Source organism: Marmota marmota, unplaced genomic scaffold (genome assembly GCF_001458135.2).
Source record: "Marmota marmota marmota unplaced genomic scaffold, marMar, whole genome shotgun sequence".
In the NCBI taxonomy this organism is placed as follows: Eukaryota; Metazoa; Chordata; class Mammalia; order Rodentia; family Sciuridae; genus Marmota; species Marmota marmota.
Window position 1 is genome coordinate 43512868 of NW_025999932.1, and position 15542 is coordinate 43528409.

General features: G+C 36.7%; 1 protein-coding gene across 8 annotated transcripts in view; it reads left to right on the forward strand.

Annotated features, from left to right (window-relative positions):
* Epsti1 (epithelial stromal interaction 1) overlaps nucleotides 1–15318 on the forward strand; it is an 86156-nt gene extending 70838 nt beyond the window's left edge. For all 8 annotated transcript variants that reach the window (XM_048800963.1, XM_048800964.1, XM_015484325.2 and 5 more), the window contains 3 exons: nucleotides 1435–1508; nucleotides 7426–7525; nucleotides 14799–15318. In XM_048800963.1, the coding sequence (XP_048656920.1) occupies nucleotides 1435–1508; nucleotides 7426–7525; nucleotides 14799–14807 (183 nt within the window). In that variant the 3' untranslated portion in view covers nucleotides 14808–15318. The remainder of the gene's footprint in view (nucleotides 1–1434; nucleotides 1509–7425; nucleotides 7526–14798) is intronic.
* The last annotated feature ends 224 nt before the right edge of the window (nucleotides 15319–15542 follow it).

The following is a 15542-nucleotide window of genomic DNA, read 5'->3' on the forward strand; positions in this document are numbered from 1 at the left end:
CCCGGCACCTGTGCAAGCTGGACCTGAAAACAGGATGATGAATTAGAAGCCTAAAGCCAGGAGCTATAGACCCCACCACCACCACCACAGTGAACATTAAAAAAGTTGTAAGGCTGAGAATGAGGTACACCAGGAGGGGAAGTTGGGGTTGGGGTAGAGGTTGAAATAGAGAAATCTTTTTCTACAGTAGGAAGTAAAAAAAATGCCATTAAAAATGAATAAATAGAAGAATCTACATGCTATTGAGGAGATAATTTTAAGAGATAAAACCATACACAGGAGTTGAAGGTGGTTGTAGAGGAATAGGAGAGCACAGGATCTGGTTTTATTTTAGTATAAGTCTTGGTAGTATTAATAAATTGTATTGATACTTGGTGGGCTTTTAAAGGTATATCATATGTTAAAGTGATAAAAGTTAAACAGAACACTTCAGGCCATTATGGAAGAGTGAGACCCTAGCACAAGGTTTGGCATCTAGGTTCTTAAGGCTTATTAAGAATGAATAAGTATTATTCAATTATTTTGAAAATGTTCTAATTTTCCCTTGCTCTGGAGCTATGTAAGAATTAGGATTATTTATTATACGTCAGGGACTGATGGGATGAGCAATATATTTGAAAAAATCACAGTGTAAGTAACAGGTGTTTTTATTTTGGGAACTATGGAATATAGATGGCCTTTGAATAAAATTTTAAAAATGTCAATCTGAATTTTAAGTTTATTTTAGACTTTTCTCCAGGAAGTTTGAAGGCTAGAGAACTCATGGCACCTAGTTCTTTGGTATGAGACTATAAACGTAGTAACTGAGTCTGGAAGAAGTTTCCTCTTTCAAGAGATAATCAGGATGTTGAAAGCTAGAGATTTAGTTATAGTAATGTGATCTATTTGAAGCAAAGTATTCCTTTGAGGGAACTCAAAATTCTGCTAGTATCTAACCAATAACAGACAAGTGTTTGTTATCCAGGAAGGAAAATGCTTCACCAATAGAATTGCATCAAGTGAGCCCAATTTGTAAGTTGCTATGAATTTATTAGGAAAGAAGTGGCATAGAAATAATAAGAAGTAGCATTGTGTGATACTCTGAAAGGAACTAATTTGATTTTTTTTTTTTTTTTGTAAGACACAGATGAGTTTGAGTCACATTATATTTTCCTCTCTGTATCTTGTTACCTCCTGGTCTAATTTCTTGACCATGCACGTTGGCTATTTAATCTGACAATTTTGCACTCATGTAGCTATTCTGTTTGACTAAACCACAATTATTTTTGCTACCTACTTATATAGGAAAATAATTTCACATCCAAATAGTACTTAAGTAAAAGTTTCAAAAGTGAAATATTGCACCAGCTAAGGTTAAATATGAAATTGATTTGGATGTCTTCTGTACAGTCATGTTAATTGAAAACCATATTTTAAAACTTTTATTGTTCCTAGAATAAATTACTGGAAACTAAACAACAGCAGCAAGAAGAGGAAAGAGCCAGAATCCTTCAAGCCGAGCACAGGAGGTATAACTGGCTAATAAAATAAGCATCCTTGGTAAAATCAATTACTTTTAAAAGTTTTGCAGTGCTTTGGGAAAACACTACAGTAATAATATTAAATATGGTTTAGGGATACTCATTGCCTTTAACTCTTTGTCATTGAGTTATGGTGTATGTATGAGGTATGTCAACTGTTACATATCTGTATGCACATGTATACATATATACATACATGACACACAACATCCCATTTGCCTGGATAGATGGCATTATAAACACATTGGGTTACTTTTTTTTCTTATTTATTTATTTACATTAGGTTACTCTTAATTTGCCTTCCATGAACAGAACATCATAATAATCCTTTGCAATGATGCTGTACCATTTCTAGGCTACTTCAGAATAAGTAGTACCTGAGTACTAAAGCTTGTCAAAGCTATTTTATATGGAAAACAGGGGGGAAATGCCTCAAGATAGAACCAGTAAGTGAATTTTAGAAGTATAAGTACTCTCTGTTATTTGTAATACCTGGTATAAGCACTTGAGAGTACCCAGTAAAATCATGTGCATGGTGTGACAGTGCTAATGGCCGCCATGTTGTCTGTCATTGCTGTGCTAGGATTTTCCCCAGAGGTGCTTAGGCTATTTGAATTCACTGGGGGGTGCTTGTGTGTGTTAGGGGAGGAATTTAACGTAAAGGCTTTCATGATTTAAAGCAGCAAATTCTTCTTTTGAAAGTAATAGCTTTTCTTTTGTATTTAACCTTTCTGCTACCACTAAGGTGTATTTTTGAGTTGTGTTGATTTCATTTTATAAATAAGAGACCATAAAATGTATCCAGCAAAACTCCCTGTTCTGGCGGTGCCACTTATGGTGGGTAGGGCTCTCATGTTCTCCTCTCTGTATCTTGTACCTCCTGGTCTAATTTCTTGACCATGCACATTGGCTTTTTAATCTGACAGTTTTTCACTCATTTGACTAAGCCACAATTATTTTTGCTACCTACTTATATAGGAAAATAATTTCACATCCAAATAGTACATAAGTAAAAGTTTCAAAAGTGAAATATTGCACTAGCTAAGTGCAATATGGATATGCTGCCTCCATCATCCAATCAAAATAAATAGTTTTAAAATGTCAAATGTGAATTTATGTGTTTCTCTGGTCTTCAGGAAACCTTAAAACTTTGAGATATTGGCTGTTTGTTGATTAAGCTGATGCAGGGAAGAGATCCTTATGGTTATCTGTTTATTATAAAATAGGCCATAAATTTAGTCCTTTTTATTGGTTTTGCTCATTTACTGTTTACAAGAACTTCTGTTAAAAAATGGTATTGTGTTTATAACACTGATTTGCTAGTACTCGCCAATTATTTCTCTGGCTTTCTGAGGAATGATTAGATTGGGAAGCTTTAAGCATTTTTAAAATAGTGGTGTGTCACTTTAACAGGCCCCATTGCTTAAAAAAAAAAACAAACCCTTATCTTTCATAGCACCCAATAAAAGACAAGTTATTTGATTAGAGGTGGAAAGGATTACATTTTTGTTATAGAATCTTGGCCTTCATTCTGTAGATTTAATTTCAACACCACTGAATACCTAAATATTGGTGGGGTTGTTTATTTTTGATACCTTATTTTCTCTTTTACTGGTTCTAATGAAAGTAAATCAAAATTTATTCCATGAGGAAGTTTCTCTGGGTAATAAACTCAGAGATCAGTTTTGAAATATTAAACACAAATTTTTATGTTCTTAATCAATTTTTGAAAAGAGCTTACTTTTGGATTGTCCCTTGAGTTTGTAGAGAGCTTCCCTATGGTATCATAAGAGAAGACTCAATACTCAATATCCTCTTAATGAACAAATAGCATACCCAAAGCTATATAGTATGTGTGTAGGGGACCTAGATTAGTGTTCTCCAAGGGCACAATTTTGAGTTGGAAAGGCAACATGCTTTCTCCTGTTTAGAAGTTCACATAGCATAAAACTTCATCCTGAGTTTTATAACAGAAAGTTGGTGGGATTCCTCATGAGCTTTTCGATGAATCCTATAATGAGCTTGAGCTTGCCCCTGCCCTTGAACCTGACCCAGTATAACTATTTGAGCAAGAGAAGACAGGGAGGGACACCAGAGAGAACAGATGGGGCCGGGATTTTGGGGGAAGTGGTAGTCAAAGCCTTGAAAGGATCTGGGCCACAAGTTGAATGCCAGAGTGAACCAAATTGATTTATTGAAATTTGAACCATCTTTTAATATCCATATTAACCCTCAGAAGAAAACCTAGAGGGCAAGTTTGGCAACAATCACATATATTAATATTATAATACACATGTTAATATATGTAATCTAAAGCTAACAAACTAGATAACAAAAATATAAAGTGGAACTTCCCCTCATTTGTATTCTTTAGTTTTGTTTTTGCAACACTGGGGATTGAACCCAGGGATGCTCTACCAAGTGAGCTATAGCTCCAGCCCTTTTTATTTTGAGACAGTCACTGAGTTGCCCAGGCTGGCCTCAAACTTGCAATCCTTCTGCTTCACCCTCCAGAGTTGCAGGAATTATAGGATGTGCCTTGAAGCCTGGCTCCTATTTGTATTTTTTCCCACATTTTAAAAAATTGGTGTATTATAGTTGTAAATAATGAGGGATTTGTTGTTATATACATGTACAATATTGTTTGGCCAATATCACTCCCTAACACTACTTCTCTCCTTCCTCCCCACCCTACTCGTAATTTTTTTTTTTTTTTTGTACCTGGGATTTAACCCAGGGATGCTTAAGCACTGAGCCACATCCTCAGCCCTTTTTGTAATATTTTATTTAGAGACAAGGGTCTCACTTAGTTCCTTAGGGATTCACTAAAGTAGCTGAGGCTGGCTTTGAACTCCTAATTCTCCTGCCTCAGCCTCTTGAGCCATTGGGATTACAGGTGTGCACCCTGTTTGTATTCTTGATAGGAGTTTGAGAGAAAAAAAAAATCTCTTTACCACCCACCATCTCTGGTTGACCCATTCTTCAGTGGACAGCCCAATTGAGGACACTCCTAAGCATTAAATAGAGCTCAACCACCAGGACCCTCTTAGTTACTGATGCTCAGGAGTGAACATAGTACCTTGCCTCCTGATGAGGCAGTGAGAATGGTGGACAGTGAGCTGTGTTGCATGTTGTCCTTTCTAGTAGTGGGATTTTCACAGTGCAGCTGTTTTCACAGAAACAGACTTGTGCCAAGAAAATTCATTTATTCAATAAGTACATTATCAGGGCTCACTCTGCCAAGGCTTTGTTCAAGTTCAAGAATGGGGTAAGCCGGGCACAGAGGCATATTTCTGTAATCCCAGCAGCTCGGGAGCCTGAGGCAAGAGGATAGCGATTCAAAGCCAGACTCAGCAAAAGTGAGGCACTAAGTAACTCAGTGAGACTCTGTCTCTAAATAAAATACAAAATAGGACTAGGGATGTGGCTCGGTGATCGAGTGCCCCTGAGTTAAATTCCCAGTAACCCCTGTCCCCGCCCCCCCCCCCCCCAAAAAAAATGGGGTAAATAAGGCAGAAAAGATATTACACCACCTGGACACAGCAATCTGGAAGAGAGAAACAGAAGTCAACAATTAAACTGCAGGATTATTTTAGAAGGGGAAAAATAAGTACTGTGAGGACTATCACAGGGTGATATTAAGGGAGCCATTAGAGGTGATAGACTGAAGAAGGTCTCATTGAAGAGCTGGCCTCCAAGTACAAGGGACAGTCAGAGACACACAGATTCAGGCAGAAACATGTACTTGTATGGTGCCTTTTGATCAAGAGAGGAGCAATTGCAAGGCTCTAACATGGGAATGGACTTTGAATCCCAAATGGTTGGATTATTGTATTGAGGTAGAAAAAGTAGGCAGGAGTAAGGCAATACAAGATGGCCTAATAGGACTTCCAATAGGAAGTCATGGGAGGGTTAAAGTAGAAGCAAGCCTTATAACTTAGGGAGGTGGTTGTGTGGAGACTGCATTCCAGAGGATGAGAGTGGGGCAGTATCCAGGAGAGGTGATGTAGATTAGAACCAGAATGGAGTCCATGGAAAGAAGCAAGTGAATTCAGGGGTGTGTTTAGTGGGTAGAGCACACAAGACCTCTATTGGTTTGGATGTAGGGTGAGATGGGTGGGGGATAATGAGAGGAAGTCCCTTTGTCTAACAAAAGAACTAGATCTAAACAGCCCCAGACTTATAGGCAGTCCAGAATTCCATTGGTTGTGTTGCTTAAGGGGAGTCTGGGTCAGTTTCCTCTTCCTTCATATTTCAAGTCTTCAGCTCAGTAAGATACTGTTCAACCTGTCTGCTGAGAGATTGAGAAAAGGTGACTTACACATTGAGTCCTGCAGTGAACCAGGCCAACCAGGGTTTGGCACTTGGGTAGACTCATGGCAGGAGGGGAAAAGCTGTATCACAGCTGAGATGGAACCTCTGCATGACAGAGTTGTACAGAAACAGCAACTCAATAACTCAGAGGTCAAAATGAGTCAAAACACCGTTGGCATCTTGGCTAGCACTGATCAAACATGGAGACAAACAACCTCCAGCTTTTGACTTTTCCACCCAACCATTATTTTCCTCAAAATGCCCAAATCTCCCACAGTAAAGGACTTGCAGACACTCACTATGACCAGTCCTTATGACTGGAAAGGAGTCTACCATGTCTGCTTCCCATCTTCTTTACATATATACATGTGGTTGTAGTGCACTAGGTTCTGTTTCTGCTCCCCAGAAGCTTCTGGTCTTATTTGCACAGTTCCTAAGTCATCCATTGCTATTTCTCTAGCTTCCAAGACCCTAACTGTACTCAGCCGTGCATAGGCTGATGATGATGTATTTTTTAAATATTAAAAATTATAATATGAAACAGAAAAATCCATAAAAATACACAATGATGATTGTAAAGTGAACCCCCACATATCCAGTTTCAGAAATAGAATATAGTCAGCTCTCCATATCTATAGGTTTCACATCCATGGATTCAACCAGATATGTATTGAAAATATTTGGAAAAAGCATTGTGCCTCTACTGAAATATCTACAGACCCTTTTTTCTTGTCATTCTCTAAAACAACCCTTGATATAGATCTTATATTAAGTATTGTATAAAATCAGAGATGATAAAGTGTATGGAAGGATGTGCATCAGATATATGCAAATAACTATGTCATTTTACATAAGGGACTTGGGCAGGAGTGGATTCGGGTGTCGGGGGAATCATGGACCTAGTCTCCTGTGGATTTTGAGGGATGACTCTATGAATATCTCTGTACAGGTAGCCTTTATCTTGGCCTTGATGATAATAATTTTCTTATTCAGGATTTAATTTCTGAAACGGGCCATTTCAAGTATGACAGAATATCAGAAAAAGATATACCCATTCCTTTTTTCTAAAGCTTGAGCTTCTCTCTCCTCTGATATTTCCCTTTTCCTGTACTTTCTTCCCATTTTTTTTCCTACTTTTCACTTGTGGAGGTTCTTGAGCAAGAATGGCAATGGGGTACACATCTGTGGAGCAACATGAGTACTCTGGAGAGCCATTTTTTTTTTATTCTTTTGCTTTGCCTCGTGCTGAAATTTCCATTTTCCCTTAGCCTCTGAGTTTTGTAACCCTGAGGACTGCAGTTGCTTGAATAGCCAAGGCTGTTGATGAACTAGTGCAAGATGGGTGAATAAAATTCTCAAGTTTAAGTATCCGTGCCCCCTTTGGCTTGAGCCAAGACTGGCACCAGCTCCAGTAAAGGACTGTGACCAGCATGCTATGTGATGACTGTGAAAAGTGGTTTCTGTAGATTTCTGCTAAGCTGAAGGGAGCAAGCAATCCCCACAGTCAGTAAATGCAGCACATTAGGTTCTCAGAAATCTCTTAGCCCTGCAGCAAGCTTTCTACTTACACACATTTTTCATTGTTTTAAAGGGTAAATAATGCTTTTCTGGACCGACTCCAAGGCAAAAGTCAACCAGGTGGCCTCGGGCAGTCTGGAGGCTATTGGAATACGAATTGCGGCAATAGCTGGGTGAGTATTTTCTTTCCTCTTAGAAAAAAAATCATCTTTCCAAGTTGAAGAATAAAAACAATGAGAATTTAAAAAAATATGTTGTGGCCCTCTCCCCAGATATTATATTTTTGGTGTGCTGTTCAGCTGTGTGTTGGGTAGTCAGCCAGGGTGATTACTGTAAATTCCACAATAGCTTCTGGTGAGAGGAAGAGGGAGAGGAGAGAGTCTCCTGATTTTAGCTCTGACCAATCACAATAAAAAATGACACCTGCCCTTTGTTCTCAGCTTGATTGCCTGGACTATAAGGCTTTTTATCACCCCTTGCCCAGACCCACTACAAAAACAAATGAACATTTTTTTTTTCCCAGAGAAGATCTTAAGTGAAATATGATTATAAAAATAGTAAGCACTTTTCTCTAGTAATATAATCTTTTCAGTGAAACTAGCACATCAAAGAAACTAGTATTTAATTTTTCACCACAAAATGTTTTTTTAAAAAACCCTACAGCAAAAGGCACTCTTTGAAAATGAAATGCCCTTACATATTTCCGTGACGGAAACCTTGCAATTGTATTGTAATATGTGTTTAATGTATTTTTTGTGCACAATATATTATTGAGCCAGCATCAAACTTTGACATGTATCTGATTGTGAAGATTGTATTGTGCACAGAATCAGAACTAACTTCAGTAAGTTTTACAGATTGATTAAAGCCCAAATGCACAGGTATGTACTAAAAATACATATAGATATATGCATATAAATATGCATGTATTTATAAAGAGATACGCACAAGAGAGATATCAGGTAGGAATTTTTAAACTATTAAAATTCAACAAAATAATCAAGCATTAATGGAAGCTACAGATTACCCTTTAATAAGTTTTTGTATCATTTTTGAGAAATCAGTCTATTAGAAATCTTCTATGCATGTTTCCTGGGAAGGCATCTAGACGTTAAAACTGATAGATGGATTTTATAAGGGTACATACTAAGATAATTGAACATAAGGAAAATTTGCAGAGAATGCATTTTGGATGTGTCTGTTTTATCCATAATGTATGTTTATTTGCTTTGTTGTGGCATTCAGAATAAGAACAACATGGAAGAGAGAGAGAGAAAATAATCAAAACATAGTGTCTTTGTGCTGTTTAATATGATATACACAATATTGACTTATTCATGAGAATATGTGAGTAGGAGTCTTATGGAAAGTGGGGCATTGTGAATTGAAGGCTTTATCCTAGTTCATATAACTTGGTTGTGAAGTGTGACAGAAATTCAGATTTTGGTCAGAACTTGACTTGTCACTTCTTCACTATTTAACAACATGGAGTTATACCTGGGTTTGAGGAGATGATGATGAAGACTGTAAATGCATACACTATGGGAGTCAGCTAAGGAAATGAGGATTTGGCTACCTGGCTCAATGGTGACTATTAGTAGGCCTTAGAGAGTGAGCTACAAATCTCTACTAGACTCCATAACAGATGACAGAGTATTGCCATTTTCTCATGATGTAATGGTGAGGATGATTGGGTGGGTTTATTTTTTTTTTTTAAAGTATGACAGGCATATCCAAGTCCAAAGTGGTTGTTGGCTCTTCCCATACTTGTAAGAAGCAGTGACAGAAAGATAAGAACTTCCTCATGCTCCTACCTCTACCTCCTCTTACCCACAGATGGCTGGACTTCCATGCTTGCTTTTCCTTATGGGCCAGGTTCTATCACTTCAACCTGTGGAGACACTTTGTTCTAATCATGCTCTCTCTTCTCTCCTAAATCACCAGATGCTTCATCTCAAATAGAAAATTCCATCAACATAAAATATAAATGAATATAAATTCTGTTGATACCCCACTTTCCTATCACTTCACCCCTGTTTCTTTGTTCCTCTTTAGAGCACAACTGCAAGAGGTGTGACCATCCTTGCACCTCTAGTTTCTTTTATCCCTTTTTTTTTTCTTATACTTACTCAAATCAGGGTTTAGACTCTACCAGTCTTAAAAGAATAAATAAATAAATAAATGCTCTATTTTTTATGGTCACTGGCAAGATCACTTTGCAAAATCCAATGGTTATTTTTCAGTCTTTGTCTTTGACTATCAGCATCATTTGTCATGGTGAATCATTCTCTTCCTTTATTTGACTTCTGGGACATCTCCTGGGTTTCCACATGTCTCGGTGGTCATTTCTTTCCATCCTGCTTTGCAGAATCCTCTGCACCTGCCTGTCCTCTTTGACACTGAACTGCCCCAGGGATCCATGTTTTAAGCTTTGTTTTATTAATACCTTGGTGTTTTCATGCATTCTAATGAAATTAAATACTTTCTTCATGTTTATTATTCCCAAATTTCTGTTTGTGTTCTTCCTACAGACTCCATACTTGCCCATCTATGTGGGGACAAGTGCATGGAGTACTGCATACAAGGCATACTTAAGGGCGTCTGAGTGGCAGGCCACTCCCCTCGAGCTAGGCGCATGAGCGGCAAACTGCTTACCCCATAGGCACAGCCTTGGAAGCAAGGCCACATGTTGCGGTCCCTGTGCTTGTCCATGACCCCTTCATTCCTTGATTGATTGCTGCAAGGACAGTCAGCAAGACATTGTATTGATGGCCGTCTGTAATCTGCTTAGCTACTGCCTGAGTATATATACATGGTAACTGCACAATAAAATCAGACCTGCTTCCTGCTTAGTCTCAGGAGGTCCTGATTAGTGACTCTGTAGCCACACTTTGCTCTACCCTGTTCTGTGGACCTCCTCGCTGGAGGAGAGAGAGCCCACACACATCTAGTTGTTCACTTAGCATCTCTAATTAGATGTGTAACGGACTTTCCAACCTTAACATACCTAAAATTTAACTTTTGATTTCTCCCATCCTAGTGCTCTACTGCAATTTTCCCTGATTCCATCATGGCACAACCTGTTTCTTGCATCACTTACAGCAGATCCATCAGCAAATACTCTCAAGTCTTCCTTCCAAACAGATCCAATCCAACAGCATCTCACCTCCTTCACTGCCATCACCTTGCTTCTGCCCTCTATCACTGCTCATCTAGGTCTTGGTAATAGTCTCCTAGGTCATTTTCTTGCTTCCACACTTACCCATCTGGAATCTGTTCTTAGTAGGAGAGAATCGGACTCCTGTCACTTCTCTGTTTAAAACCCTACATGAGTCTCATAATTTCCAAGTCACTTGGAGTAAAAGCCAAAATCCTGAGGGTGGCTTTCCAAGGTGCTGCATGATGTGGACCTCATCTCCCCTCTGGCTGTCTCCTACTTCTGCTTTCCCTTTTCATCTTAGCTAGCTTTCTTGCACTTCTTGGAATGTTTTCGACACTGGCTGTCCTCACCTGCAAGCAAGGACCTTGTATCTGCTGCTCCTTTTGTACTCTTCTTCAGAATATCCAAATGGTTTGTTCCCTTTTAAGTACTTTCTTTTTTTTTTATTGGTTGTTCAAAACATTACAAAGCTCTTGACATATCATATTTCATATATTAGATTCAAGTTGGTTATGAACTCCCAATTTTACCCCAAATACAGATTGCAGAATCACATCGGTTACACATCCACATTTTTACATAATGCCCTGTTAGTAACTGTTGTATTCTGCTACCTTTCCTATCCTCTACTACCCCCCCTCCCCTCCCCTTCCATCTTCTCTCTCTACCCCATCTACTGTAATTCATTTCTCTCCTTGTTTATTTTCCCATTCCCCTCACAACCTCTTATATGTAATTTTGCATAACAATGAGGGTCTACTTTCTTAATCCCATCATCTCAGTGGGGTTATCTTGGCTATCCTATTTTAAGACTGCCACCTGTGCCTTCTCCTGGCTCTTGCAATCCCCCTTTCCATGACTCCACATTCTTTTCCCATAGTGCTGTTCAACATCTAACATATTTTCTAGCACAACTTATTTGTATGTTTTATTGGCTACTAATTCTTAGTTTTTCCACATGGTAATGTATATTCTTAAGGATCGGTTCCTTTAATTGTTTTGTTTAACAGTGTATCCCAAGCATAAAGCAATAATTGGAAATTCATGTATACACAAGGAAACAAGTAGTTGTGATTGAACATCACAAACAGAACAAATAGAGTTAGTCAAATGATTTGATAAATTAAAATGATTTGATACTTGAATTTAAAACAGCTATGCATAAAACATTTGATGAAATAAAAGTTTGATTTGGAATAATGAGGAAAAAACCATTAGACAGTTAAAGACACAACTGAAACTTTTAAAAGAATAAAATAGAGCTTCTGGAAATAAATGTCATTATATTTGAAATTAAGAAACTCAATGAATTTATCATAATAAAAGAAATTAAGAAATACTATTTCTTATTTATTACTTGTTTAAAAAAACTTCAAAAGATAAATAATGTACTCTGTTTGCAAAGCTATGGGGTAACAGGTACTTTATACATTATTGCTAGAAATGAAAAGTGATGTATACATTATCAAGATCCATTTGTTAATATATTCCCATAAAATATAAACCAGACTTAGACATGTTACAGTTTTATTAAACTTTCACATTTTATTAAACTTTTCAAGGAATGACTACTTCAAGTGTCTATAAAGTTTTTCTGAAAAATGAAAAAGAAGGGCATATTTTCTAAAATGATTAGATGAATGTAACTTTGAAATAAAATCAACAACTATACAGAAAATAAAAAAAGATTCACCCATAAACATAGATTAAAAAAACATGAAATTTTGATGAAGTCAATAGCAAATATTTTGAAAGGCATAATATATCCTGATAAAATTGGATTAATCCCAGAAACACAAACTTGGCTTATCATGAACAAAACATAAAAAACTACTAAGTTGCCTAGTACATTATAGGAGAACCTCCATATGATCATCTCAATAGATACAGGGAAATAACTTGATAAATTTTAAAACTCATGTGTACTAAAAAATAAAAACTTCTGACAAGCTATGAATAGAAAGGAAATTTATCTAAAATGGGATCATAACTCTATAATAAAAATACATCAAAAACATTTAAATCAGATTTAAAGATTGAAAAGAAAAAAGTATTTATTATATCACAGATGATACAATTATCTGCATCAAAAATCCAAGAAAAGTTATAATTAGATTATTAGAATAAGTAGGGACTTGGCAATGTCGATGGATATAGGATCAATATATAAAAACTAACTTAATTTATGTACATTGGGAATAAACAAGAAACCTAATAAAAAGGTCCAACCAAAGATATCAGGAACTTTTAAAAAAATATAAAAGTTTTGAAGACACTGGGGAGTAAATACATGGAGAACTATACCTTGTTAATAGATAGGACTGAGCTCCTAAGTAATATATTGATTTAATTAAATTGTAATCAAAGCAAAGAATCAGGAATAGCTAACTCACTTCTAAAGATAAAGAAATACATATGGGCTATTAATTACATAGTTAATATGTATGCATTTGTCACCAACAGATGTACTGTTTCTGGGATTTTGATCTATGGTTGAGAGGCAAAACATATCCCTGGGAAAAAATAGATTTTTCAACATGTGCTGTTGAACACACCTTAAATTAGGTGCTTCCTGATAACCATTCATGAAAACTCCAGGTAGATTAAAACTTACAAATAGAGAGGAGGACTTTTTTAAATTTTAGAAGAAAAAGAAACTTCTTATGAAATGGAGCTAGGAGTCAGGCAAGGTGGTGCATACCTGTAATCCCAGTGGCTCCAGAGGCTGAGGCAGGAGAACTGCAAGTTCAAGGCTAACCTCAGCAACTTATCAAGGCCCTAAGTAATTTAACATGACCCTGTCTCAAAATAAAAAAATAAGAAAGGGCCTCTGGAGATGTAGCTCAGTAATTAAGCGCCCGATACAAAAAATAAATAAATAAGTATTCAAACTAATAAAATGGAGCTAGGGAAGGATTTCAACACAGCAATTTTTGTGTTGAAATTAACTTTCCAAATCTCTGTATTCAGGGACGCATTGTGATTTAAAATTCTTGGGTCAGTATAAACTCAAAGTATAAACCAAAAAGAAATGATAAAAATATCTATATTTAAATTTAAAACATCTGCTCATCAAAGGACACCATGCAAAAGTCAGAAGAGAAGCCACAGAGTATATTTTTATTCAGGATCCATTTTATACAGACCAAATGGATACAGATTGGTATTTAGAGTATATTGCCTGTGTGTCATTTATCTAGAAGTTGATCGATGAAGACTGGGCTTCTCTCCTACCCAAGGAATGTGGGAGGAGAGCTATGTTCCAAACCACAGATGGGGCTTGGAGAAAACATTGAAACCAGTAGAAAGCCAAAGATAGAGATGAAAAGGAGAAAGACATAAAATATACAACTACGATGAAAACCCCGGAAGTTGTTTTTAATAGTGTCTTGTAGACACTTAAGCAGCAGAACCCCAATAAGAATATGTTGTGTAGACAAACTGGATTGGTCTTCATTTTTTAAATTGTTTTAAAATTAAATTCCAGTCTTCTCATATTGCTTAATATATACATTTAGTTTTCAATAATTTTAAAATTGATTTTATATTTTAATAAATGCATTTTGGTTTTTCAAGAGTCCCCCATTAGGTTTCTTTAGGGTGGGGCACTTTGTCACTTTAAATATTTTCTCTGGTTAATAGTAGGGAGGACCTTCAGGGATGCTGTGGAAACTCTAAATCCTATGTCTCCAAGGACAATTAAACACTTACCATGACCTATGAGGTCACCTGAGATTAGTTTCCCAAAGTGTTAGAAAACTAACAGCAATTGTCTGTATTCTAAGTGGCCTAGCGCTGTGGAAGTCTTGATGGAGTTTTCCTTGACCCCTTGCACACAGTGGGGGTGGGGACTTATTAGTTTATCTCCCTACCTCCCAGTCCCTTTGGAAGTCATCTTCCTGCTGCATAGAGCAGTATACCTCCTCTTGATACATTTTCATTTAAATTGCTCCATATTGGGTTCCTTCTGTCCTTGCTGTAACCTTGGAGGAGGGTGACAACATTTGTGAACTCTATTATTTGGGGCCTGTGTTAGCCTCGCTCTAAGAACACAACCAACAAGACGTCCTTGGATAAGCTGTTCCATTCTTGACAGAGACTGTTGTAAGCTAAATACAGTGTGATTTGAAAATTAAGCCATTTCACTGGTACTTTTCATCATTAAAATCTGGTCTTTCTTACCTGATGCAGTAAAAGTATTCTTTGAAGGAATTTTATTTTGGACTACAAAGGTTTTGAATTGTATTTTGCTCCTTTTGGTAATTTTTGTTTTCTTTTCCTTCCAGGATATATGAGAAATACTTATTTCCATCTGGCTCTCGTCAACTGACCTTGAAAAACCCCCACTACTTCTTCATGTAGTTTTGCTCAGCCTCACTATTTTTTACCTTAACTTCAACTGCCGATGTACTCAACAGAGTGGTTAGGGATGGCCGATTTCTCCAGTCATTAGTTATGCATGTTTGCAGGAGCTGATTACTGAACTCATATTTTATCTCTACTGCCAGCAAAATGTTACTTTATTTTTCTAATTGGTTTTGCCTCTTATTAGAAGAATAATTAGAGCAATGTTAGTAAGACAGAAAAAGAGGGAATCACTTTTTTCATGTTAGCAAGAGCTATGGGTGCTTCAGGCTTGTGTCTCTGTAACTAATTCTTAACTAAATTACAGGTTTGGGGAAGCTTTGGGGTCTTTTAAGATCTTAATCAATTCAGTTTCTTAATCTAGAATACCAATATGAACGAAGGAAACAATTTTTTGTATTCTCTTAACAAATTTATAAATAAAGCTCTATTTCTATATCAGTAGATTGTTTTTATTTTTAATGACAAGCTCTTGGCTTTTTCTCTTTTGAGAGGGTGTCATCTTATTCCTTTTTAGAGTTCATAAGATCAAATATATTAATGTAATCACTATTTGTGCCTTACTTTGTTCCATATTTATTTAAATATTGGTTCCCCCTTATTTTCAGAGTGGGACAGTTTATTTTGTAAATGGTCATGTTTCATTAAAGTCAACTAACAACAAA